This window comes from Mus musculus, chromosome 1, assembly GCF_000001635.26.
Source record: "Mus musculus strain C57BL/6J chromosome 1, GRCm38.p6 C57BL/6J".
Taxonomy (NCBI): domain Eukaryota; kingdom Metazoa; phylum Chordata; class Mammalia; order Rodentia; family Muridae; genus Mus; species Mus musculus.
Window position 1 is genome coordinate 172,347,033 of NC_000067.6, and position 27,828 is coordinate 172,374,860.

The 27,828-nt window shown below is 48.3% G+C and overlaps 1 protein-coding gene across 2 annotated transcripts in view; it reads left to right on the forward strand.

Annotated features, from left to right (window-relative positions):
- The window catches only part of Kcnj10 (potassium inwardly-rectifying channel, subfamily J, member 10), a 32,876-nt gene extending 5,823 nt beyond the window's left edge, over positions 1 to 27,053 (forward strand). For both annotated transcript variants that reach the window (NM_001039484.1, XM_006496677.4), the window contains exon 2: positions 21,889 to 27,053. In NM_001039484.1, coding sequence (NP_001034573.1) covers positions 21,889 to 23,028 — 1,140 coding nt within the window. In that variant the 3' untranslated portion in view covers positions 23,029 to 27,053. The remainder of the gene's footprint in view (positions 1 to 21,888) is intronic.
- Positions 27,054 to 27,828: the final 775 nt, after the last annotated feature.

The window sequence follows — 27,828 nt, forward strand, 5'->3', positions numbered from 1 at the left end:
AGAGATGTGTAGACACCACTCAAAAGGGACGTCGGTATGGCCTCTTAGGGTCACATTCTCCCTAGAGTAGCCGTCTCAGTTCTTCTCTTCCCGGTCTTAACTCTGAGATCCAGGTACACATCTCACCCCATGCCTAAACCCTGGCTCGTCTTATGATTGAAACATACACATGGTCATCATATGCCAGGTGAAGTGTCTGAGGCTGTCTGGAGCGGTGGCTCTCTCTCTTTTTTTTTTAAAAATCTCAGTATCCCTTTACCTTTAAATTTTCCTGAGGGCTCCAAAGGGCATTATTTTCAGCTTGTATCTGTTGATCTGCAGTAGGTTAGAAACGAATGCTGAGGAGACTGAAGACCATTCGCAACTAACTTTAAAAACAATGACGACCCCCCTTGCCTGTTGCTGTGAGGTTTTAGGTGAAACCAGCTACGCTTTATAAAGCTAAAGGGTTAGTAGGAATGCTGCTGGCTTTTACTCACACAAATCTTTCTGATGTCTAGCTCAGTAAACAATCACTTGGTTCCTTCTAGTCGCTTCTGCATTTACTATGTTGCAATATCGCGTGCCATGTGCCCTCCCCTGGGAAACTCAGCTGATCACCCTTGAAATAATCAAAGTGGGAAGGATAAATAATGCCACGTTAGCATGTTGATAGGGATGGGTCCGACCTCAGAAGGCCTCCAAAAGCCCCTCGAGAACTGCCAGTTTGAGCGACTACGGGGGACATTTATAAAGATCTGGGTGTCGTGGCTGATGCCCCTCACCAGGGTCTTCACTGGGCTGACGGGATGGGCGCAGTGGTTAGCTTATGTGTGCTCTGGAGGGGGCTACCTTTTTTGAGGGCGAATCTTAGCTCCTCTATCCACTAGCTATGTGACCCCACGTAAATCCTTAACATCCCATCTTTCTATTTTCTCCTCTATAAAACCGAGCCTTTAAAATGCGTCTGCTGCCAGCCGTGGTGGTGTGTGCCTTTAATCCCAGCATTCAGGAAGCTGAGGCAGGAGGATCACAAATTCAGGACCTATCTGAGCTACACAGTGCATTCAGGGTCAGTCTGATCAGCTTGGTGAGACTCAAAATAAAAAGGAGAAATAAAGACTGGGATATGGTTTAGTGGCAGAGGCCCTAGGCTCAATTCCTCCGACAGAGAATAATTAAGTAGGCATCTATTGTTTAGAGTGCCCCTGACCCAGTGCTAGAAAGGTGGTTAGGACAGTACTTAGTACTCTGAGCTGCTATATTCCAGTGTCTTGTCTCTGAGTTCACCGTCTAGCGAAACAAGAAGTGGTAAGGCCCAGACGAGGTCTTCCGGTGACATAGAGGACATCTCTTGGCTCAGAGAGCAAGTGACCCATACTAGGTTCCAGGGAAAGTTGGGTTGTTTGGTCTTGAACCAGGAGTCTGATTTAGGTCTAGCCTTGTGTTCTCTCTATCACGCCATGAGCTGGGGGGTTAGTTTTCAAAGTGAGAAGAAAGGAAGCAGGTTTTACCTCCCCTTAGAAGTCCCTGAGATAGAACCTAGGGGAAGAACTTTCAAGTATCAACTACAAAGAAAGCTGGGAAGACCTTTTTGTTTGTCTTGTTTTTGTTTTATGAGACAGGGTAGCCTTGGCTGTTCTGGAACTTGCTCCGTAGCTCTGTAAACCAGGCTGGCCTCTAACTCAGATCTGCCTGCCTCTGACTCTGGAGTGCTGGGATTAAAGGCGAACTGGATCCATCATTTCCCAGTGGAACAATATTAAGCTCAAACTTTTGTATATCTTTAAAAAAGGACCCTCCACTCTCTCTCTTAGGGCTTGTTGGTCCAGTCCAGAGGAAATCTGATTAAACTATACAGCAGCTTGGGGTGGTATCCTTCTCCTCTGCGTGTCGCCTGCAGTCCCTTGCAGGTTCTTAACCTCTTCCTAAAAGCTCCCATCAACCCAGGCCTCAAAGCCCTTGCCCTGAACCCTGCCCCGGACCTAGCTGGCGTGTGTTGAGGTGAATTTGAATTGGAAATAGGTGTGAATAGCTTTGGGACTAGTATCTGGTTTGCTGGTCCTGTGGCTAATTCCCCTTACCTGGGCAGGTGATGGTACTTTGTGGGTTCGGCCTGATCTCCCCGGAGCACAAAGGGCAGTGGTCGTTGCTTGTTCTTGGTTACTGTACCTGCTTTCTCTGTCCCTGCAGCAGCAGCAGCAGCAGCAGCAGTATAGAAGTATTATAAGAGGGCAGCACTAGACTGGGGAGATTGCTCAGGGGGAAAGTGCTCACTCTGCGTGAGGACCCCAAGTTTGGATCTCCATCACCCATGGAAAACATGGCATGATGTGGTGACAGGTAGATCCCTACAATTTGCTGGCCAACCAGCCTAGTAGAAACAGTAAGCTCCAAGCTTCAGTGAGATACTTTCTCCAAGCGTAGAGAGCCTGGCGTCAACCGTAGGCCTCCACACACCAGCTACCTACCCATCCATGCAGAATAAAAGCGCAGCACACAGGAAACGGCAGACCAGAGGCCGCCTCCTAAATCTGAGCATCCTGAACTTCAGATGTTCGAATCCCTCTACTCCTGAAGCCTGACCATTCTGGCACACAACCTTCACCAGCTGTGGCTCTGGCCTCTGGCTTGGGTCCTTACCCTCTCATGCTAGTGTTCATAACCCACACAGTTCCCTTGACTAAGGGCAAGACAGGAGGTAGGGTGGGTGGACTCAGACTGCCCACCCACAATCCTTCTCCCCAAGGCCACTTCTCCCCACTTGTCCCCAAGGCCTTCCCTGCTTAGACTGTCCTCTTCGGTCGGCAGAAGGTTTGGAGACCCTAGTCAAATCTCCTTCCCCTGGCTCTTGGTCAGTGACCCCCTGGGGAGCTGCTAGGGGCTAAAATCTCCCCGGTCTGAGCCTTGCCCCACCCTGTCTCCCACTGCCAGCAGCCCTCCAGCTCCCGCCCCTGGGCTGTGGGACAGTGAGAGGGCTGAAGGGCTGGCTCTGCATACTAATGTCCTGCCCATTGTCAAAGCCCCTTTGTGTCAGAGAGCTCCATTGAGGCGGCTCCGGGGAGGGCACAATGGGGCTCTGTCCCCAAGTTCCCCCAAACAGTCACCTGCTTTCAGAGCCTCCCCCCACCACCCCTCACCCGCCCCATGTCCAGAGAGTGTGGGGGAGTGGACCCAGGGTGAGGGGGGGTGAGTATGTAGGCAGTACAACACTCCCCCTTTGGACGGGCTGGTGAGATGGGCATTTGACAGGGCTGACTGTGGAGGGCAAAGCCTGGACCACAGGGGTGGGGGCGGTCTGTGGAGGGAGATGGAATGCAAGTCTGTGAGGCCCATGACAGAAGAGGGTACACACAGCCTGCCCATGCTTCCTTCTATATCCCAGCCTGGATTGGTGACTGCTCAGCTCCCTCTCTTATCCCAGCTCTTGGACACATGGCTCATATATGCAGAGACACACAGGCACGCACTCATCTATGCGGCCCCACACCCGCTCCAACCCCACAGCCAAGCAGATGTGCCCTGGTACAACGTGCAAACCCGGGCTCAAGGACCACATGTCCATACCGCCTTCCGTCAGCATATGCACCTGCATACCTCCTCTCCCCGCCTCACCCCTGTCCCTTCCACCCTCCTCCAGCAGCCGCTGGCGACTCAGTACCATCCCCCTCCCCACCCCTCGCTGCCCTCTGCTGCTCTGACACAGGTTTTAACAAGTTTGCACTTGTTGTGACCTCAAGAATGTGGCCCTGGGGCGGGGAATGTCCTGCTGCCCCAGACTGTGCCTGCTTATACGTTAACCATGGGCACAACCTCCGCCAAACTTTGAGTACAACTTTCTTACCTCTACCCCAGCCCTGGAGTGAGGCTGGTGGATCAGGACCCCCACCAGAGCTCAAGCACACAGATATGTATATACATGGGTCGCTAACATAGCCTGATCTGGTGCAGACCCTGGCGGGGCCATCTTTTGCATTTCCCTGGGGCACTCCGGAACATCCCAATCACTCATGGGTAGACAGGACAAGAATCATTTTCCAAGCAAGACTGAATAGAAGGTGAGATGAAGTGCCAGAAGTAGCTGGTGACCAGCCTGGGGCTGTCTCTTGCCTCTAGTTTTGTCATTCATTCATTCATTCATTCATTCATTCATTCATTCATTCATTCATTCATTCATTGTACTGGCTGTTTCTGGTTCTACTCAGACAGTCCCCTGCTCCTATGGAATTTTACCATAGCTGTCTTTCACTCATCCTTTTTCAGAAAGAAGTTGTGGTCGTGGTAACAGTTGGGAGTAGAGAACAGCAGGTAAAGGGACCTTCACTTGGCTTCTGGGTACAGAAAGGGTTTCAGAAGGTCACTTCGGGCAGGGTGAACCCACCTCTTTCCACTTCCTACTCTGTCACCAGCCCTACTCCTGCTGTGACTCTGGAGAGCTGGAGAGAGCAATCCCTAAGCTTCAGAGCTGGGTTTAAAGCTGGAAGACCACTGTTCTCTGCAAGGCTTTGTGGTGCTCAGCTCTGCCCTTTCCTATCCCTGTCTGAACAGCGTCTGTACAGTAAGCATCTGTGCCTCCGCTAGGATTCTGATCTGGGGCATCTCTCTAGTAGCTTAGAGTGGATGCCGTAAAGAGGGGGAGAAAGGAAGGCCTCTGGCACTTAAGACCTTAGGGCTGAGCTGACTTCCAAGGTTTGCTGGGTCCTGGGAGGACCACTGGGTCCTGGGAGGGTAACCACTGCAGTAGCTTCAGCAGAAAGTAAGCCAAAAGTGGTTGCTGCGCACTGATCTCCATGATGCTTTCCTTATGTAAGAAGTGCTCGAAAGAACTGCAGGCTCCTCTATTCCCCCGCTCTGCCCCTGATCTAGATGCTCCCCCCTGGCTACTGGATTCAGCCTAAATCACCTTATACACCAGTCTCTGTACCTCATCTGTCCCTTTGCATTGTGTTCTTGGGCCCCTAAATGTCTCTTTTGTGTGAATGGAACCTGCTCACAACCCCTTCTGCCGTGCTAGAGCAGTTCTGTGTTTTTTCAGAATCCGCATGCCACCCACCCTCACCCTATCCCGTCCTTCTCAAGTGGAATATGGCTAGAGTATGGGGGGAAAGTCGGAAGTAGAGAGACTGCCTCCCGGGGTGAAGGCTGACCTCCTGGAACTTTTCTATGAGTCAGAGGTTGCTTTCCATATTTGGAACAGTAGCCTTGAGGAGGAGATGGAGCTGAGAGGACCTGTCCAGGAGGTAGCTCAATTCCCTGGGTATTAGTCGTAGGTAGAGTACTCAAGGGTCTTTGCAGCCATCAAGGAAGCAAAGGAGAAGAAATTGCTTGCCAGGCAGTGGTGGTGCACACCTTTAATCCCAGCACTTGGGAGGCAGAGACAGATAGATCTCTGAGTCTGAGGCCAGCCTGGTCTACAGAGTGAGTTCCAGGACAAGCCAGGGCTATGTAGAGAAACCCTGTCTAAAATTAAAAAAAAAAAATCAGAAAAAGAAGAAGGAGGAAAAGGAGAAGAAGAAGCAGCAGCAGCAAAAACAGAAGCAGAAGAAATAGAAATTGCTTAAGCAACTGGAGGTTAGCACTTGCCTTAAAACATTTCCTGGGTTTGAGGTATTAGGAAGGAAAGAAGGGAAGTCTGTGGTAGGAAGATCTCCCTGTAATCACCAACTCAACAAAGGATGGGCGGCCTAAGCAATAGTCCAAGGGACTTCAGAACCCCACAGTGGGATTTCCAAATGTCTCAGAGGAGCCATTTTCACAGTCTGAAGAGAGAGCAGCAGCACCCTGTGCGTCCCCTCTCTTCTCTAGGAGCCTCGCTAACTTCTGTGTCACTTCTTACAGTGTGTTTCTGGGTTGGCTACCACAGGAGGTACAGAAAGCCCTGAGCCGTGATGAATGAGAGAGTCAGAGCAAACACATCCCAGGCTGGGTGAGGAGAGGGAACAAGCTCCGTGGATAACATTCCAAGTGCAAACTACCTGTCCCTTCAGGACCCCAGGGTCAGATCTGATAGGCAGAAAGAAGGTGGGATGAAGGTGGGCCAGGGGTCCTTCTCTGATGCCAATGTAAAGTAAGATGCCCCGCTGTCAAGCAGTGTGAGCTTGGGAAAGATGCACATCTTCTCTAAGCCGAGTCTTCTTTTCTCAATACATCGAGGGGACTCAATGGGAATGGGCAACCCGGCACCAGCATCCTGTAACTCAGGGCAAGATGACCAGCACAGACCGGGTTCAGCTTGCAGGGTCCCTTAGAAGCTTTCCTGAGGAGGTCAGTTAATTCTCTAGTCTAGTTTTCATGCCATTATCAAGAAGGCAATGCTGTTCCCAGCTTCCCGGGGAGGAGTGAGTGGCACACCATATCACATGGAGCAATCAGCTAAATACCAGCATGTGGGAAAGGCTGAGAGAGGGCCGTTGGTGAGACCATGGGAACACGGATGAGGTGCCGCCTGCACAGGAGGCTGGAGGCCTTCTGAAAAGATTTCCAGAGAAAGAGACATCCAAGATGAATCCTGATGGAAGAGAAGAACTTAAGACAGCAAAGTGGGCTTGGAAGAGGCCCCATTTTTTGCAAAGAACCGTTTGTTGGAGGATGTTCTTGAAGCAAGAGATGTTTGATATGACTAGCAGATAGAGGATGTATGTGAGGAGTGGGACAGAGAGAGAAAGGGGGAGGGAGAGAGAATATTGATGCTTGGGAGGTCAGCAAAGGTCAGGCTGTAAGAGACATCATCCTATCTGTCTGCTTTAGAGACAGGTCTCCCAGAGGCTCCTCAACCCTTTCCTCGAAACTTGTTTCGCTCCCTTTCTCTCTTCTTGCCCTGGTCTCACTGCCTGGAGGACATCTTGATCTAGGATAAAGCTTCAACACTTTTAGGTCAGGGCTTGGCATTCGCTTTTCCTTCTCACACCATGGAAGCATCATCTACCTCCTGTGGAAACTGGATTGCTGGCATTGAGCGTGCTGACTGCAGCCTCAGTTTCTCTGTACGCCTACCCTCACTCTGAAAGCAAGGGTGATTCTGAGAAGGCGAGGCTAAGAATGACCTGCAGCATGGTCTGGAGCATTAGCTGGAGCACAGCTCTCAGCCCAGAGTAAAGGCTGGGGTGGGGGTGGGGAATGAGTCAGCATCCCCCCCTGCAAGTGCCCAGAGATTCTAAGGGGCTAAGAAGGAGGGTCTGTCAGAATAAAGCATGATACCCACTCTGCACGGGCGGCCTAAGGGAGGCAGAAGTATGGAGAGCTAGTCATGTGTGCTGTGCATGGGTATGTGTGCATGTGTGCATGAAGGGCAGATGATAATCTGTGGGAGCTCGTTCTCTCCTCTGCTATGCAGGCCACACTCAGCACCTGCACCCACGGATCCGTCCCATTGCCCACTTACGGGGGCTCTTTTAAGTCCATAAATAACCAGGCCCTGAGGAAGACACAAAAAAACTGAACAAAAGTACAGGTGAAGAGTCAGTTCAGGGACAGGAGAAATGGCTCCGCAGTTTAGAGCAGTGTCTGTTTTTCCAGAGGTTCAGGGTTCAATTCCCAGTTTCTCCACATGATGATCCCAATGTTCTCTATTCCAGTTCCAGGGGATTGGAGGCACACACGTTCATGCATACAAAACATATATACTAAAAATAATCATTAGAAAATTAAAAAAAAAATAAGAATCCATTCAGACAAGCTTCTCGTTTGGGAGAAGATAGAGGTGGCCTTTAGTGCAAGGACAGGGACAATATAGAATCCCATGGGGAGCTGTCCTGGCATGGTGCGTCCACACCTGAGAGTGGCTCTCCTGCCTCTGCTTTTGCCTCTTGGGCTCTTCATCAACCAGGCCAAGCCCTCCCTCATCACTAGACAGTATAACTAACTTCAAGATGACAGATTAGCAGATGCATAGAGAAGGGACCTTTAGCAGGGGTCCTATTCTCTCTCTCTCTCTCTCTCTCTCTCTCTCTCTCTCTCTCTCTCTCTGACAGAATTTTACTATGTTAGTGCTGGCTGTTCTGGTACTCAACTATGTAGACCAATCTGGCCTCGAACCCACAGAGATCCGCCTGCCTCTGCCTCTGCCTCCCAAGTGCTGGGATTGAGGGCCTGCACCATCTCACCCTGCTCTCTCTTTAGAGTGAGGATTGTGACTGGGATCACAAGACTCTTGAGGAGTAAATCCTGTCAGCTCTGTCAGAGCCTGTCTAGTGTCTCAGGTGCCAGAGTATAGTCTTCTGAGGGCCTGGGCATCCTAAGCCTGGGGGAGCCTGCTGGTTCCCTGGAGCCTCTAAAGTTGGAAGTCGGTTAGGTGGTGAGGAGGGGCCAGAAAGCAGACATCCAGGAACTCTGGCCGGCATCCCTTGCTGCATGCTTGCCCTGGCTCTCGGCAGGCTGAGGGGGTTCTGGAGGAAGCCCCATGTTGGGAATGAGGGGGGCTGGGATAGAGCAGTGGATTAGAAGCCCCTAATTCAGAGGCTGTAGTAAATCCTGCCCTGCCAATAACAGTTACCCTAGAGAAAGCAGTAATAAGGTCTTGGTTCAGCTTGAGTGACACTAAGCCCTCTGGGGTACAGAGAGGCAATATGAGCAAAAGTCCCGTGAGAGTTGGAGAGTGCTTCTGGCTTGCTATTAAATAAATGTCAGCCAGCCACCTCACCTTTCCAACTCTTAGCTCCTCTAATTCTGGGGATTTTTTTTTTCTTCAGCTGCAAAGTGCAATCATAATGATGTCTTTATTTGCATAAGGGCCTAGCAGATTTCACATACTTCATTTATCTCTTGTAATCCTGAGCACACAATCAAAGTGTATTGCCTCCTTAGATTAGGAAAGCGAGCCTTAGAGAGATTAAGAGATTGACTGAGGTTCCCATGACTCCTGCCTGACAAAGACCAGAATGACAAACAGTGGCGATGGAGAACAGAAGATTTTTTGGCTGTGACATTGGAAACACTGGAGGAAAAAATTAGACTCCAATTTTTAGCCTAACTCCATTTGAAAATGGGTTTCTGTATCACTGTGTTAGATTCTGAGGCTCAGCCGGAAAAAAAAAAATGTACCTTTATGAATCAGTGATATCTGGTGTGTGTGTGTGTGTGTGTGTGTGTGTGTGTGTGTGTGTGTGTGTGTGAAAATGGCTCATACAGCCTGTATCATTGACATCTATAGCCCAGAATCCATCCCTACATATCAAAATTAAGTCCTTATACACCTGGAACAATTAGATGAATATCAAAAGTACTAGCTTAAATATGTGCCTGAGGTAAAGTCTCTGACTTTGAAAAGCTGTGGCGCAATGTCTCTGGAGCACAGTAGGAGTCTAAATATTTCTGCCTGGGAGCCTGGAGCAGCCTGGGGCAGAGAGACCACTAGGACTAGGGAGGGGCCTTGAGGGGTGAAAAGATTTTAGAGCGAAGAGGGGTGTGGGAGAGAGTTGGGGCAGAGGTGGCTTTCCATGGAGAGAGCTGCAGGGGAACAGGTGAGGAGACAAGTGGGGGAGGGTCGGCAGTGTTCTCCATGGCAGAAACAGGAGCCCAGGGAGAAGGAGAAGCTTCCAGAGAGAGGCGGGGCAGATGGCGGTGGAGGATTCCGGGTACCATGTCAAGCAGTTTTGTCATGAAAGTTCAAATAATTCATTGAACAATCTCAAGCCCGTGCTGAATGATGGACCAGGCTGGGCTGTGGAGCTCTGAGGTAGCTGTGGGGTGGGGGTGGGGGTGGGGAGGAGAGTCTGCGTAGGAGGAACGGGGAGTCGCTGTACCATTTCAGGAGAAAGAGAACACAAGATTGAATGATGGGGACCTCAGAAAATGGGGAGATTCACAGAAAGGCAGAATTGATAAGACCTGGTGACCAATGGGCTGGGGAGCAAGAGAGACCAGATATCCAGCCTGGGCACTGAGTGAACGGATGACAAGTCTCTGAACAAGAGGAAAACACACGAAGGCTGGTGAGCTGGCTTAGTGGGGACCGGAGCCTGCAGCCAGGCCTGGATACCTGAGGAACTGCATGGGGGAGAGAGAACGAACTGACCCTTACAAGTTGTTCTCTGATGTCCACAGGTGTGCTACAGCACCCAGATAAATAAACGTAATAAGCTTTTAAAAAGAGAGGCAGAGGGAACCTAGGAAGTGAGATGTCAGTGAGAAACAAGACTGCATCTCTAGCCCTCCGGAACTCATGAAGAGCTTGTATGTTCGTGACCTCCATGTCGTTAGCCCCCCTTTTGCAGATGAAGGGGCAAGGAAGCTCAGAAACTCTAGTGATTTGCCTAGACTCTTAAAGCCTAGTAGCGCTACAGGTCAGGGTTTCTACCACACTTCATGCAATTGAAGCAGCAAACAAACAGCCAACAACAACAACAACATTCCAAAGAGTGTGTCAGGAAGGGACCACCTGTCATCAGTCTCCAATGCTGGGCTTGAGAACTGAGAAAACGCCCTTAGAGTTAACAAACGGAACACATCTCCGACCTTGGAGAGAACTTCCCGGTTGGCCCAGAGTGGCTGCATGGATCAAACAGAAGCGGTCTAAAGTTGTGTAGGTGCTTCCCCGAAGGCAAATTTTCTGCTCTCCTGAGGTGGTTGCTACTATTACTTGAATTGCTAGTGTTATTGAACCATTTCCTATAGATGCTCTGTGATCTGTTTAATTTTTAATTTGCAGTTACATGTAGTCCAACCTAGCTGCAAAAGGAGTGGGTTAGTGTGTGGGTAGAGGGTAGGAGACGCTGAGGGCACCCTGCCAGACTAGGGAGCCCTGCCCCCTGGTGGCCAGGACTTAAACCTGCAGCCTAGGAGAATGGTAGGTCAAGGCCAAACTTGAAGTTTGTAGTTTTGAAGTTCTCTCCCATCTCTGAGATGGGGGGTTTATCTGATACATAAATAAGTTTTATTACTTCAATCAATAGCATTAAACAGAAGTTGGACTAGAATCTATGGAGTTCAAGGTTAGACTGTGACTGATTTGAGATCTAAGGCAGAGGCGACCCACAAAGGAGAGATCTAGAACAGATATGTTGCTTAGCATCCAGTTTCTTCCTAACTCAACCTAGACTTTAGCTTTCCCCCAGTGTCCCTGGGAACGGTTCCAGTGTCTCATATCTTACTGATAGAAAATATAAGACGGGCTCTTGCTTAGTGGATAGAGTGCTTGCCCGGCATGCACAAATCCCCCAAACACCACATTAGTGGATTCTGCTCAACTGCAACCCTGGCATTTGGGTGATAGAGGCAAGAGTCATCTTTAGCCGCATTATGAGTTCAAGGACAGCCTGAACTACATAAGATCCTTCTCCCTCTCTCGGGGGGTGTCTTAGGGGGAATGGAGTTTTTCCTATTCAGTGTTTCCTGCTAAATCATTCTGTTAGTTGACTTTTCTGACTTTTCCATTGAGGCAAAGGAAGATGGGTTAACGACTCCAAGCAAATGTCCCGAGGTGAAGATTCACACGGGGCCAGGTTTGGAGACTCTCCGGACCATTGGAGCTGAGACTAATGAGGAGGCAGTGGTACAGCTCTGTCCTCAGTTGAACTCTACACGGTGCCAAGTCCTCACAAAGGACTAGTTTACTGAAGAGCTCAGGATGTGCAGTTCTGTAGACGCAGACAACAGCTAAGAGCAGATACCATGTCTGGACCACACAAATCAGGGAGGAAGTGTGCTGAAGGTGATGTGGGAGATTGAGAGGTACACAAGGAGGTCGTGTGCCACGGACGGGGTCATCCTCCCTTTTCAGCCAGGGACAGCGGGTTCTCTGAGATGCCACCCTCTGGAGTCCCCTGCAGGGAATGTGGTTCCCTTCCTGAAGGGGGTCAGAAGGCATTGTCTGGGGAACAAGCTGAAGGAAGGGCCAGGGGTCCTGATCAGCCCACACTGACAGACAGTGGTGGTGTCTAAACTCAGGAGAACATCTGACATGGCCTCATGTCTTTGTCCCTCCCACTCTTGACTGGAAAGCACAGGGCGGGTGGGGGTGGAGTGGGTCAGGAGGGCCAGCGAGAGGTCACAGACTCCCAGGAAGTACTTTGAAGGCTTTAAGCCTTCCTTCTGATCAAACTATGAGAACTTTCCAAACGTTGACACAAGGGAAGAAAAGCCTATTCTTCCCTGGGCCAGGACATTGGTGTCAGGCTGAGGCTAGAGGATAGGAGGGCCAGGGGGAAGGAGGCTCCAGGGTGGGGGACAGAGGCAGCGGTGACTCAGCTGGGAAGGCAGGCCCCCGGACACAGACACTGCCCCCTTTTCCCTCACCTCCAGATTTGTGTGCATCTGGCTCCATTTCTATTTGTCTGTTTTCACTGGGGAAAGGATAGGAGAGATTGATGAATAGCGACAATAAGCTTTGAAAGAGCCCACATCCAAGTCCATTCTTCTAACCTCGAGGACTTACATAACCCCGGGAGCTTTTCTCGTTACCCTTTCCTTTTCTACCCTCTCCTTTCTCTTCTCTTCCTCTCTTTCACTAAGAACATTTGGAAGCCCAGAAATACTTCTTTTTAGACCTAGCCACTTTCCCCCCAGGAGGTCTCTAAGATCACTATTTAAGTGGGATTTGGCATTCAAAGAAGAGATGATACGGTGGTAAGAGGGGCCTGAGTCGCTGTTTCCTTTGCCCAGTGGGAGGAATGGAACCAGACCTCATTAGCCGGATGGCAAGGTCTTTTGGTTTGTTTGTTTCTGAGATAGATTCCTTCTGTATAGCCCAGGCTGTATAGCCTCAAATTCACCATCCTCCTGCCTCAGCTTCTGGAATGCTGGCACCACAGGCATGGGCCACCATCTCACCAGATGGGGAGTTTTACAAGAGAAAGTGTCTTTCCTTTCTTCTAATGCAACAGAGCCAAACTGACTCAGCAGTCTGTTCTGAGTGACAGAGGACAGGAAGGTGTCCGTGAAGAGCCACAGGTGCCATGCTTTGGACTGTGTCGGTCCTAAGTAATGTAATGGTTTCATGTTATCCTACTGTCCTTTGCTTATACAATATTAAATATTATTTTTCTAAGATCTCTATAGTCTAGATCCACAGAGAATATGCTGGGGTGAATCCTGAGGCTACCGGTGTCTCTGGGTGCAGACAGGTGTGTGCTAGAGCGGAGGCATTGAGGGTTTGCTACAACCTCCTTCTTCCACAATGAAAGCTATGGCGGCTTAGAGAGCGAAGAGCTTATCCAAGTTCCCAGAGTCTGGAAGAGTGAAGACCAGCATTCAGTTGTCTGCGTCCCAGGGCAGTGCATTTTCCCAGCAGGCAGAGCTGGGTCAGTTCCCAGGCTGGACCTTACTCATCCTGTGTCCGACGATTTCACTTCATCTCCAGAACACGCCGCATGAACACATGCCTAGGACATTGATTTAAAATGCACATTATCTAAAGTTGACCTGCCCACGGGTTGTGTTGGTGGGCTTGTATTCGTTACAGAGCTTATTGCTGTGACCAAATAGCTGGCAAGAAGCAACTTAGGAGGAGAGAGTTTCGTTTATTCTATCTCTGACATTGCCAGTGCTGTATGCTCCTGTTCACTATTCTCCCCTCATTGGGTGCACTATCTTTTGGTTTTTCATACAAAACCCAATCGAATTTTGCCCATCCTTTAGACCCCGAGTCATCTCTCTCTTCTCTTCTCCCAAAGAGACATTTGGGCATAGCGGGAAAAGTTCCAATCCTGGCTGCTCTTTACATTTCCTGGTCCAGATGAAAACCATTACGGTTATATATGGTGGTTTGTAAATCATATTAACGAAATCATTAGTCATTATTAGTTTTTATTAATGTTATATTTATTATTATTAATAACAAAAACATAGTTAAAGTGTTAGTGCTCGGTCCCTCACCTACTGCACACTAGGTGCTTGGTATTAGTTATCCCCCAGTGCTCATCCCTTGGGCTACGGGCATCCTTCCCCTCCCTCACACATACTGAGCTGTGCATCCCTGGTCCTGCCTGTTTTATCATTGATTCCCACGTTAGGCTCTGAGGTCTTCAAGGAAAGGAATTTATATCTTTGTCATCTCCATAACTCCAGTGCTTTGTTTAGAATCTGGTACTCAGGAGATACTGAAAAGAAATTTATTAGACAAGTGCATGAAGACCAAACGCACACTGCACACGCAGTGAGCAGCAACATTACAGATTAAAAAAAACTTTGGGTTTTTTACTTATACTTATTAGTAATTCTAATGAACTATCTGGGGTTTCCATGTGTATGAGGGGGAAAAAATTCACAGGGAAAATCAAGAGAAGACACTAACAAGAAGGGAGGAGGAGAAGGTCCGCCAGGCCCTGGGCCAGAGTTCCATTCCTTGTACATAGAACAAAAGGTTCCATGGTCCCTCTGCCCTACTGTGCTGGCAGCATCTTCTTGTCCTCTTAGATGGGCCTCTACACCTAGAAAGGGCTGTGCCATCTTCTGTTCATTAATTCCTTTTCAAAATGCTTCCTGGGCCCTCTCTATGCATCACATAATTGTTAGCCATATCCGTTGACTTTATGTTGCTCTGACAAAAACAAACAAACAAACAAACAAAAACTTTACAGGATGAAACGTTCGAATTGTAGTTAGAGCTGTTTCAGTCCTGGTGGTTGCTCTTTTCAGTCCTTTGTTGCTCTTAGGCCAGTGGTGTGGCAGAAGCATCATGGTGGAAGCCTATGGAGGAAGAAAATTGCTCACTTCAGGGAAACGGGGGAAGTACAGAGGGAGGTTTGGGGGACATGATATGGTCATGCCCCAATGATCTGCTTCTAACTAGGCCCCACCTCTTAACTCCCAGTTAATCAATCCACTGATGAATCCAATCACTCACATGTCAAGTCTCTACCTCTGAACACTGCTGTGTTGGGGACCAGAGCCTTCAATACATGCCTTTTCTTGGGAGAATATTTGGTATCTCCATCACAAGATACTAGAAACAAGATATGGTAGATCTAGGTGCTTCCTTCAGTAAACTTGTTTTTACTCAATAGATACATATACCTGGCAAGTCGGGAATAGGCTGTGGTTTTCAGTGGAGGTTTTATGGAATGGGGGTCATGAACTCAGGTAGCGTGGAAGACAGAAAAAGGATAGGCGAAGGCAAGAAAGCAAGAAAGCCTGTATGAGCACAGAAAGGCTTCAACTACATGGCGTCCGTTTGCTTGAGTATGCCCCAAGAAAAGGGGAGTAGGAAACAAGGCTTGGAAGGAGGGTTGGCAGTGATCACATAACTCGTCAGGTGGAGACTAAGTCTGGTCTCTCTTTGGTCACCAGTGAAATACTTTCTTTGAACTGGAGAAGGAACTGGGACACATACAGTGTGATGAGAACGTGGTGCATCTGGAGTCAGAAGACCCTGATCGTGAATCCAGTTCCATGATTGACCGAGTCATATCTTGCTGAGCCTCAGTTTCCTTGATTATAAAATAAGAACGATGATTTTTTTTTCTTTCGGTGCTTGGGGTCAGACCCAGAGCCTCAGCCATGCGAGGCAGGCACTTTAGTCTTTCAACTCTGTCACCTCCCCAGCCTCGGGACCCTGATTTGACCCTCTCCTAGGAATGCCATGAGCAGGAAAGGTGCGCTCTTTGGAAAATATCAGATCAGCGTTCATTGGTTCATCATCAGAAGTGTAATGAAGAGTAACATGGTAGGGCTGGAGAGATGGCTCAGCGGTTAAGAACACTGACTGCTCTTCCGAAGGTCCTGAGTTCAAATCCCATCAACCACATGATGGCTCACAACCATCTGTAGAGCTACAGTGCACTCATATACATAAAATGAGTAACATGCTAACAATGTAGGATGAGTTACAGGGGGAAAAATGGAGATATGAGACAAATCGTAGGCGCTTCAGTGGCTCCTTAAGGCCCTGGAGGACGGGAATGAAGTAGAAAGAAGGAAGCATAGGAACACATCCACAGCACCGGGCTGAGGAGGAAGGAGAGTCTGAAGTGGGTCTAGAACTTGAGTGTGAGGAGCTGGGAGGGCCAAGGCACCTTTAATGATTTAGGGAACAGTGAGAGACTGTCTGCGGTTGGAAATGAGTGAGTTTAGTGCTCACGTGGGAAGCTCCTTCCACTTGGGTTGCTTTTGCTACAGAGTAAGCTCTGTCTTTGGGTTGAAAGGACTTTTTCCCCACGTGGTAGGTTTCAGGAAATGGTACCATTCATCCCCTGCCTTTCCACCTGCTGTCCCTGGTGTGGAGTTGAACCATCCTTTCTAGCCACCTAGAAAGATAATAGAACATAGTACACGTCAGGGCTAATTAATCAACTCAATTAAAAATTTTGAGACATGATTTCCCCGTAGCCCAGGCTGGCCTTAAATTTACTTCATAGCCCATGATAACCTTGAACCTCTGATTCTCCTGTCTCTATCTTCCTGAGACTGAGATTACAACTGTGCTACCATTCCTGGTTAATGCAGTGTTGGGGAATCAAGCCCAGGGCCTCCTGCATGCTATGCAAGCCCTCTGCTAATTTAACTCCCCTCCCAGCTCCCATCTACAGCGAACTAAAAGACCCACTCTCTTACCATGCTCCTGAAAAAAAAAGAAAGAAAAGAAAAAGAAAACAAACAAACAAAACAACCCAAAAGCAAACAAACAAAAACCCAGCAGACCCATACAAGGGCTAGCATTGACGTCTTTAAGCTGTCGTTCCTCTACTTTCTGAAAAAATCTGCAAGCATCTGCAACATCAGTCATGCCTGAGTGAACCTGGATCCCCTTCTTCCCTGCCATGGCTCCTCCTGAAGGGCTACATCAAAGCGGCAGCCTCACTCAGACCTGTCCAGACAGATGACGCCTTCAGTCATCTCCTCCTCGGTCTTCAAAACCATACTTGCTTCTGGTGAAACAGATGTAAGCATATTCCCTGGCCTTCAATTAAGAGTTCACAGATGGCAAACAACGGCAAATAAACACTGCAAAGCACTATGGTGTTAGAAAGTAGAAACTGGGCCAGGGCATGCTTAGAAAGTGCATGTCAGAAGGAGTAGGAGTCTAGAGAAAAGCTACTTCTTTGAGGGCCATGAAGGCATGCAAAGGCATCTCTAGCACTTGGTCCAGGCTTTGTCAGGTAGGCAGGAGGTCGTCAGACAGCCAGAGATGTGAGCAAAACAAAAGAAGCTCCAAAGGTAGAAAGAATCAGACAGTACGCTTTTCTGCAGAGCCGGTGTCTAAGGATGTGTGGAAGACTGTCAAGGGTAAGGACGAGGAGTAAGTAGAAGCCAGGGTTTATGGCACATGCTCTTAGTCCCAGCACTTGGGAGGTAGAGGTGGACAAATTCTCTTTAAGTCCAACCTGGTCTACAGAGTGAGTTCCGGGATAGCCAGGGCTACACAGAGAAACCCTATCTTGAAAAACAAAACAGAAGAGGAAGAGCAGGAAGAGGAGGAGGAGGGGGGAGAAGGAGGAGGAGGCAGTAGCAGGCAGTGGCGGCAGCAGTAGCAGGCAGAGACTAAATCATGGAGGATCTTGAATGCTATACCAAAGGCTTGCAGTTTATCTTCAAAACAATGAGGGACCTTGGCCAATTTTAGTCACAAGAACGGTGTCTTGTCTCATGAGCAATCAAGCACTCGAGAAAGGTTCTGATAAATCCATTCATTCCGAAGCACAAGTCACTGGCACAAAATAAAAGTGCTTGTAGGTAAGGAAACCCGGCTTTAGGGGAAGCTGACAGTGTGAAACAGAAGATAGGCACGGAGCTTGCTGGAGAAATGAACATCACTATCCTTTTGGAAACGAATTAGCTCACTTCTTAGAGGGCAAAGGTGGTAGATAGCCTAGTCCAATCTCACTGTTCAAGCTGTTCAGTAGAACGCCGACCCCAGTGCGCCGCTGGCACTGTTTTGGAGAAATTGCGCCCTCTAGAGGAAAAAGGATGTGTGGCTTTTGGTAGGGCAGCAACAAACCACTTTCAGAACTTTGGCTGGCTTTCTTTCCCCAGAGGCCAGGCCAGCTTGGGGGTGGAGTGTGCTGATTGTTTATCTGTTTCTGAGTCTGGCCACCCCTGAGAACAAAGTGGCCTGGCTGTAGGAGGTGGCATAACAGCTGGGAACTTTGGATAACAGCTGGAGGTGGCAAATACAAGGGCTGGCAATGGTAGACACAACAGTCAGAGGCGGTAAATACAGCAGCCAGAGGCAACAAAAAACTTAACTAGTAGCCAAAATCTAGTCCGTAGCCTCAATCTGCTCTCTCAAAGCCCCAGGCTCTGTCTTCTCTGTCTGGTTGAAGCTCCTCTGTTCAAGGAACCAGTTGTGGATCAGAAGCCAAAAGACCTGGGTTTGGCTTCCCATTTGACCACTAAATTTGCTTTGAGTGATTTTCTCTGAGCCTTAGTTTCTAACGTTGTCTTCTTTCCTGTCTACTTCATAGTGTGTGTGTGTGGGGGTGGGGGGAGTCAGATTACATATTTTATAAAGTAGTAACTAATCATGGACTTAGGAAGGATAAGCTAGGTTTTTGAGAGCCTCCATTCTTCCTGATAGGTAGAACCCCCTTTTACTACAAAGCAAGAATTTAGGTGAGAGAGATCCCTGAACGTTACCACAGAAAGCTCAGGGATAGAGCTGGGGAGAAGGAAGCAGGCACCCTGATGCTGCCCATAGGTGTGGCTGAACGCTTCATCTTTCTATATCCATTGAGAGCTTGTTTCGTAGATGGAGATGAACCCTCTGACAATACTGCATAACTTCTCCTTGAGCATCCGGGGACAGTATGTTCTTTCTAGGGACTCTTCCCATCTGTACCATCCTGTACAGTAGTGTTCTTTTTCCACTATAACCCTGGAATCTCTCTCCCTGGAGTTTGAGCACCCTGCTCCTGTTTGTTCTTGGAGCTCAGAACCTTCATCCATGCGACAAATTTTCAAGCCCAGTATTCTGTACACATGTGTTCTTTCTTTCAGACCACCTCTTGACAAAATCCATCCGTTCCCTTTATCCACTACCCACGTGATCTGGTCCTGATTTATGATGATGATGATGTATCTCGATTGCTGCTTGAGATGAACGGAGCAGAGTGGAATCAGTTACCTCTTTAGTTCAGGGACTTCATTCAACCAAAGTGGCTTAAGATTGTGTTGCTTTTTCGGCAGCCAAAATACGTGAATAACTCATACTGGATTTTTTTTTTCTAAAATGTTTAAGTCTCTCCTTTCCCCCCATGGTAATGTGACTAACTTAGATCTCCGTAGTCTTAAACTTTCTCAGATAATTTTTGGACTCAAGCACATACCCCCAGCTTTTATCCCTTTTGTTAGATTTGCCTCGCTCATCTGGTTCTTTTTGGATCCCAGTTCTGCCCAGCCCTTGCAACCTGTCCTGGGTTTGTGTCATCCACATGATTGATAGCCACAGTGTTCTCTAGTTTTGAATGGAATCAGTGTTAAGAGCATTGAGTAGGGCAAAATAAAGAATAAATCTCTCTGCTACATCAATAGAAAGTGAATTCTGGCCTACTGGGGTCTACTCACTAGCACCACTGAATTTTAAAAACCACCTAATTGTATTACCCTCTAGCCATTCTTCTCTATCTTATCCCCAAAGAGATAATGATAGATTTTTGTCCCAAAACTTGCTGAAGCTTTAGTTACACATTATCTGTATTTTGTTGGCTTGCCAATTTAATAACCTCATCATAAGAGGAAATTAAGTTACTTTGATATGACTCAATCTTAGTAAACCCACAGAGGGTTTTACCGAGAACTTTTCTTCTTGTTCTGTCTAGTTACACATAATCTCCATATTTTATCTGAGAATTTTTCTTAGGATCGCTATCACCTGTTTGTCTATATCTTTTGAAGTATATTTTATTTTTATTTTTGAAAATTGAAATTATATCCTCTCATCTCTAACTGTGCAGTCAAAAGTCTTATGTACAGGTTCCACATCCTTAAGAGTTTGAGGATCAGGGCTGGAGAGATGGCTCAGCAGTTAAGACCCCTGACTGCTCTTCCAGAGGTCTTGAGTTCAATTCCAAACAACCACATGGTGGCTCACAACCATCTGTAATGGGATCCGATGCTCTCTTCTAGTGTGTCTGAAGACAGCTGCAGTGTACTCATATAAATAAAATAAGTAAATCTAAAAAAGTTTGAGGAGCAAACATTCTTTTGTGCAGACTCTACCATGGTGTACACATGCACACACACACAGACACACACACACACAGACACACACACACAAGTTGTGGTGGGAAGTTGTTATTATTAGCACTTTTGAGTATTGAGCAGGGCTTTATTTAAATTCCAAAACTGAAATTATTCAGAGCTGTAGTGCTTCCTTCTTGCTTCAGAGGAACCAAGGCCATAGGGCAGTGAAGAGCACTGGGGGGTCTGGCTGAGTAGCAGTCTTCCGTGGACAAACACTTCAAATGGTCTCCGGGCTGGTAAAATGGGCAGGCTGGCTCTGGAGGTTCCCAGGGCCCTCATTCATTGGTGATCTTTGGTTCGGTTCCCTGCGTGGGCAGGAGTTTATGGACAGGCTCATATGACTTAGACTCTTCCAGAGACAAGGTAGTGGGAGAATGGAATGATGATGAGATGCAACGGTTCAGACATATGAGGTGGGGGTGCGATGGGCTGTTCCGATACCCAAAGATCCCCAAGTCCCAGAAAGCATCTGCATTCTTCTCAGGAGTTCCAGATGTCAGACTCAGAGTCTAAATGACTAAGTTTTTCTCTACTGGAAAAGTACAAAGTTACTTTTGGGGCAGGAATGCCAGGCACCTTGTATTATGTGAATGGTCTCCTCTTTCAATCCCTTGTCCCACTTTCTACTATCAGGACAAATAGGCATCTTGAATTTGAGCCTGTGAAGACATAGCTACTAACGACTATGGAGTCCACCCTCGCTTCATTCACTCAAGGCAGTTTTGCTGCCTACAACCCGGTGTCACCTCCAACCCATAGAGAGATGCCTTGGGGCTGGCGGGAAGCAGCAGCCTAGTGCTTCCTTCCTGCTTCCTGCTTTTGCTCAGACCCCGTCTGTGCTCTCTCCAACATCAGCCTAGACCCTGACCCAGATGCCACGTCTCCTTGGTAGTGCAAACAAATGATGACAGTAATGGTGGCAGTGAAGGAAGGAGCCTGGATGCCCGCAGGGTGGAAGGATGCATTCCTTCTGCCATTTTCTCCCCAGTGGCCATTGACTTGGGGTTAAGAGAGACAGTAGTGAAATTGAAGACACATACACATCTTAAGCAGTACTATCCTAGAAAGATTTCAGTGGGATATATTTTTTTTGCTTTAATGTTCATTCGAAGGGAGGGGTTTTTATTATAAGTTAGGTATCTCCACAGGAGTGGTTGTGTGGGTGGGTGGGTGGAGGTGTGGGAGTGGGTGTGCGTGTACATGGACACACACGTGTTCAATGGAGATCAGTAGAGCTCTCGTCCCTCCCATTCCTCCTTTCAGCAACCTGTGAACTTCTTTACTCTTTCTTCTCTGCTACACCTCTTCCCCAAATCACAGAGCTCATTTCACTGCATTGCATGTATTGCAATTATGTGTCTAATTCACATGGGTCTGCCGGGGTGGGGGTGGGGGTGGGTGGGGGGGTGTCTTAGCAGGAATGATGTTGTTTTCATGTTTGACTTATAGGACCTCACGCTGTCCCGGGCATTTAACAAGGGCTCTGCAAATATTTGCTAAGATCAATGCCATCAAAAGGAAGGTTAGAGGCTGGCTAGATGACACTCACGCAGCAAGGAAAGGCATTTGCCACCAGGCTTGACCACCTGTGTTCAATTCCCAGGGCCCACATGGCAGGACAAAACAAAAATCCTGCAGTTTGCCCTCAGCAGTGACACTGAAGCACCCCACCACCTCCAACATGAATGTAACACATTTTTAAAAGGACGTTAGTTAGTTTCTCTTCTCACTGGGTGGCGGCTAGGAATTAGCTGGATTTTGGCAATAACTTTCTATATGCCATTTTACTTCCTGCAGATGACGTCGGTCGCTAAGGTCTATTACAGTCAGACGACTCAGACAGAGAGCCGCCCCCTAGTGGCCCCAGGAATACGCCGGAGGAGGGTCCTCACGAAAGACGGCCGGAGCAATGTGAGAATGGAGCACATTGCTGACAAACGTTTCCTCTACCTCAAGGATCTATGGACGACCTTCATTGACATGCAATGGCGCTACAAGCTTCTGCTCTTCTCTGCAACCTTTGCAGGCACGTGGTTCCTCTTTGGTGTGGTGTGGTATCTGGTAGCTGTGGCCCATGGGGACCTGTTGGAGCTGGGACCTCCTGCCAACCACACGCCTTGTGTGGTGCAGGTGCACACGCTCACCGGAGCCTTCCTCTTCTCCCTGGAATCCCAGACCACCATCGGCTATGGCTTCCGCTACATCAGTGAGGAATGCCCACTGGCCATCGTGCTTCTTATTGCGCAGCTGGTGCTCACCACCATTCTGGAAATCTTCATCACAGGTACCTTCCTTGCAAAGATTGCCCGGCCTAAGAAGAGGGCCGAGACGATCCGCTTCAGCCAGCATGCCGTTGTGGCTTCCCATAACGGGAAGCCTTGCCTTATGATCCGGGTTGCCAATATGCGGAAGAGTCTCCTCATTGGATGCCAGGTGACAGGCAAACTGCTTCAAACGCACCAGACAAAGGAGGGTGAGAATATTCGGCTCAACCAGGTCAACGTGACTTTCCAAGTAGACACAGCCTCAGACAGCCCCTTTCTCATCCTACCCCTGACTTTCTACCACGTGGTAGATGAGACCAGCCCCTTAAAAGATCTCCCGCTCCGCAGTGGGGAGGGGGACTTTGAGCTGGTGCTGATCCTGAGTGGGACAGTGGAGTCCACCAGTGCCACCTGCCAAGTTCGCACTTCCTACCTACCGGAGGAGATCCTCTGGGGTTACGAGTTCACGCCTGCGATCTCACTGTCAGCCAGTGGCAAATACATAGCTGACTTCAGCCTTTTCGACCAGGTTGTGAAAGTGGCATCTCCCAGTGGTCTCCGCGATAGCACCGTACGCTATGGAGACCCCGAGAAGCTCAAGTTGGAGGAGTCATTAAGAGAGCAAGCTGAAAAGGAAGGCAGTGCCCTTAGTGTGCGCATCAGCAACGTCTGATATCCTGTTCTCTCCTCCCCAGCCCTCTGGCCTTTTCCTCTTCCAGTGCTCTGGGAAAAGGATACAATCTGGGTTCGCTGGAGAGACCCTGAAGCACCCACCCTCAACTTCCCCTTAGCCCGGTGGCCTGTGAGCAGTCGGGGCCTGCTGGAGCCCTTCCTTTTCCTCTCACTGTCCCCTTGTACCTTCCTCTACCACTACACCAATGTATATGACTCTTAAGCCAGCTTGGGGGAAAGAGAGGGAAGATGAGGCTGACATGGCTTGGAAGGCCGCAGCCATGCTTGGAGATTCACATTCAGAGGACCATGTGACTGGATGGATAGACTCCCCCCCAAACGCCCACCACTAGAAAATTTGATGGCTTGAGACTGGAGCTTCCTCCTTTTCTCTTCCATCTAGCTAAGTTCCCTGAGGCAGAACTCTCTCAGAGAGTCACTCTATGGGCTCTGCCCTCAGAAGTACTGGGATCTGAAATCAGTTTTCCCTGGGCTATCAAATCCTGAAGAAAGAAGCCAGAGTTTGTCATGGTGTTTTAATTTCAGCTGGTAACTCCTGACAGAGCCTGGACTCTTGGTCACCACCTAATTTTCCCTCTCCAGTTCTCAAGTGGATCTTCTCAGCAAAGCCGGTTCTCTCTCAGCTTCTGTTTCTGTAGAACTGGGGTTGACTCGAGAAACACAAGCAGCCACCTTTCCTGCACCCATCCTGGATTCTGAGAAATTCAATTTTGGAAATACTGTCTAATACTCTGGCCCTGTCCTTTGGGCAGCTCTGTCCTGAAAAGATATGTTTTAGTGTTTCCTGGGAATAGGAAGACCTTAACCAATGCTCTCTCTCTCTCTCTCTCTCTCTCTCTCTCTCTCTCTCTCTCTCTCCCTCCCTCCCTCCCTCCCTCCCTCCCTCCCTCCCTCCCTCCCTCTCTCTCTCTCTCTCTCTCTCTCTCTCTCTCTCTCTTTCATGGGCTGTCCTTGAATTTACTATGTAGACTAGGCTGGCCTTGAACTCACAGATACCTAGCTGCCTCCGTCTCCCATATACTGGGATTAAAGGCATGAACCACTATGCCAAGCCCCCAATGTTCTCTTGAATAAGTCCATTGCACATACCTCACGAAAATATCTAAAACCATCCAGATTACACTGTACCAGTTCCATTGCTTCCTTTTCTCCCACCCCAGACCTTCCCTTAACTCAACCTTTTGAAGTAAGAGAGGGAAACATGGTCATTTGCCTTTCTTAACATCGATCTATTAAAACTAGTCACAGGGCACAGATTCCCCAGGAAAGCTGAACCCACTTCTCAGATTTCCAGATTGCTGTACAGAGCCTCGGGGAATTTGTGATGTTTTGTTATGGTTTGGGCTGAGGCAGAACTCTGGCTGACAGCCACTATTTTGTTCCATCTCCTGGTGCCCTTCTGAGAAGTGCCAGCTATTTTATGAGGCAATGCTGAGAGGAGAGGAACTTACATTCTGATCTCTGCCATTCTGACACCTGGCATAAAATGATGAAAACCAGCGCCATCTCTCCTCTTTTCTGCCTACGGGCCAGTTCCAGGCAAATTACAAAGACAGCTTAAGATCACACCCAAGCCATTCCTAGTTCTCTGGTGAGGGTTGTGGCAGGGGTCATGGAAGGGCATTTGAAGCACCAGGTCCTGTCCTAGTGAGCTTTGGCTCCACTTGGGTACCCAGGAAACCTCGCAAGGTAGTTTGGCAGGAATGACGTAAGCTGTAAGGTGGACTTGACAGATGACAAGCGACACATCTATACAGAATGCATGCCCGGATCTCTGGGCAAAGCCTTGCAGAGAAACTCAGAAGATCCCAAGACTGAGTGGATCTCAACTGTGCACAGTCTTTTTACGTTGGTCTTCCCTTGAACTCAATTAACTGTAGCCTGAAAACGAAGAGCCTTTGGTCTCTCCTTACTGTAAAGCTCACCGTTAGCCTCCAACTCTCATCAACAACCAGAACCAGAAGAACCTGAATGTCTGAAACAAAGAGCAGAAGGCAAGAGCCAGCTTATGTGCTTTCAAATACATTCAACGCTGCGCTTACCTGATGTGTCCAGTGTGCAAGGACCATGTGTACTGCTGTGTGTGTGTGTGTGTGTGTGTGTGTGTGTGTGTGTGTGTGTGTGTCTTCTTATCCTGTGGCAATTTATCCTCTGTCCTGTTTCTTCTTCACATTGCTGCTTCCCTTCTGAGGGAATGACCCTCGTCCCAGAGCCTTGCCAAGGCCCAACTCTCCTCAGAATCTTGGATAACAATGTGAGAGAGCATTTCCTGCCTTAACCCCTTTTGAACTTCCTCTACAATCCCAGGCTTTGCTCTAAGTTGCACTTTAAAATCATTTAAAAATCATTAACATCTGTCCTGTTAATTCAGAATTCAGAACGGCACCTTTCTCCAACAAGCCTTATGTTCTGCAGAACAACTCCCACTCACAACCCTAAGTGGTTCTTTAGATCCCAGCCCGACTCTCTGACCTGAAATCCTTTCTCAGGATGCAGGGCAAGCTTTACTAACAGCCACGGCTGATGAAAAATGGGTTCCCTGTCTGTACCAGCTAGAGACTTGGAATGTCAGGAGAATAACAGGTGCGCCAATTCTAAGTGGGATGGGAGATTTCAGGTGAGCAAAACGACCAATGGGGAAGGATCTCCAGAGTGGGGAAAAAGTGAACGACGAGGCTAAGGGGCCTAGGGAGATGAAACTCAGAGTCTTACTTACTTATGACTGACACACAGGAGGTGGGGGGAAACTTGGGAGATTGAGATATGATATATGTTTATCTAAGGAGAAAAACAGAGATAATATATACAGAGAAATGTACATAGATGTACATATACCCAAATATACGGACTGTACAGAAGGAAGTATTCAGACTTTAACAAAGGGACAAATATTTTGCCTTGGTTTGGGGGAGCAGGATAGCTGGATCTTCTGTGTTATGGTCTGAACAACAGTGACAGTAGCTGATGGTTTTAAGTTTGCTTGATGGAAAAGGGAGGGCTAGACCCTGCCCTTTTCATAAATAAAGGAGCATCCGTCGAGGTTTGATGAATTGTGCTGGCAGGACAAGAGGAAAACTAGGAGGAAATGGGACACAGGGATGCTCCACTCATGGAGAAGTAGGAAAATCTACCACTCACACAATCCCTGGCCAACAACCTGCCGCTGAACAAGTTCTAAAACAAGCAAGCAAGGGAGCAAGTAAGCGATCGAGCAAGCGAGCAAACAAAAGCATCCTTCCATTTTCCTCTCTTCTTCCACCAAGATGGGAGCTGTAGGTCTAGGCCCCATCATTAAAAATTGAGAAGCTGAAATTTTAGTACGGGGGGGTGTGTCAAATGCAAACACTAGAATGCAAGCCCTAGGACTGATGAGCTGTTGAGCTCAAGATACTCTCAAGGCAGAGGCCCAAGCCTATATAGAGAAATCCTAAAGAGGGTACTTCATCTGTCATCGTCTCAGCCCCGGCGTGGAGGCAGGTGAATGCGATGGCTACAAGGCTTCTTGATGGAAATGCAGAATTCTGCTTTCCTCTTCCCCAGAGGCTGATGCAGTTCTATGCAAAGCTTCTGAAATCCCTAACCTGGGCTTCACTTCATTCTGGCTGCTCCCTACTGTTCCTCCCACTCTCTGAAACCCACACCAGCTAGCACTATGCAGGGATTTCCCTGAGGTCAGCAGAAAAAGAAAAGCAGTCGTAATGTGGCTATTAGCCAGGGACATTGCACATTCTCCAAGGCTTGCTACCACAAACCTTTACCCATGCTAGCTAACCTAGTTTCTTTGCAAAATAACACATTACCTATGCTGTGCATAGCTGGGCTTGCAGGCCCAGTATTGGCCAGTGCTACTGAAACAGAAGAATCTAGGGATGATTTCTCTACACGCTGCATTAAAGACTAAACCAGGTCAAATGTATTTAGAAAAAAAAAGATGTGTGAGGCATTTTTGGTTTATTTTTGTCTGTTCAGAACAAACTACTAAATAAACTGGATGCATCTCTTGTTCTCACTGTGTCTCCTTTTAGAAAGGGAAACCTATCTTGTTATCAAGGTTTGAACTCATAGGCTGAGTTTGGGGAGAGGAGGGTTCAACTAGGCTCTGTTGGAAGAACTTCCCATCCAGTGGCCAGCCCTTCCTGCTGACTTTTCCTCACACTGGAACATTTCAATAATGGTTTCACCCAGTCCTTTTCTTGCTCCTTCCCTTGTTAAGGTAAGATCCCTTAACAGATACATTGCAAATTCAGGCAAGCCAGGGGAAGCGAGCCAGTAAGGAACATCCCTCCATAGCTCTGCATCAGCTCCTGCTTCCTTATAGAACCCAGAGATAGTGCCACTCACAAGGGGCCTGCTCCCCTTGATCACTAATTGAGAAAATGTCCCCAGAGCTGGATCTCATGGAGGCACTTCCCCAACTGAAGCTCCTTTCTCTGTGATAACTCCAGCCTGGGTCAAGTTGACACACACAGCCAGCCAGTACAGTGGGGAACACTTCCCAGGTTCCGACCCCACGGCAGGAAATAGTATCTGTTCAAAAGCTCTGCCACTTTCTGCAGCTCGCTCATGCGACTCCAGGGAGAGACTGATTCTTTTGATTAGCAGTTTCCTTTCCTTCCTGAATTGGTGTCTCTCCTACTTATTAGGCCAGCCATAGAGGGAGAACTAGCTGAGGCTTTTCTGCCAGAATACAACAATCACAACAACAACACCTACCAAGAAGAACCCTTTACTTATATTCAGACATCTCTCTTATATTCTTTATGGAGACTGAGCGTCACTT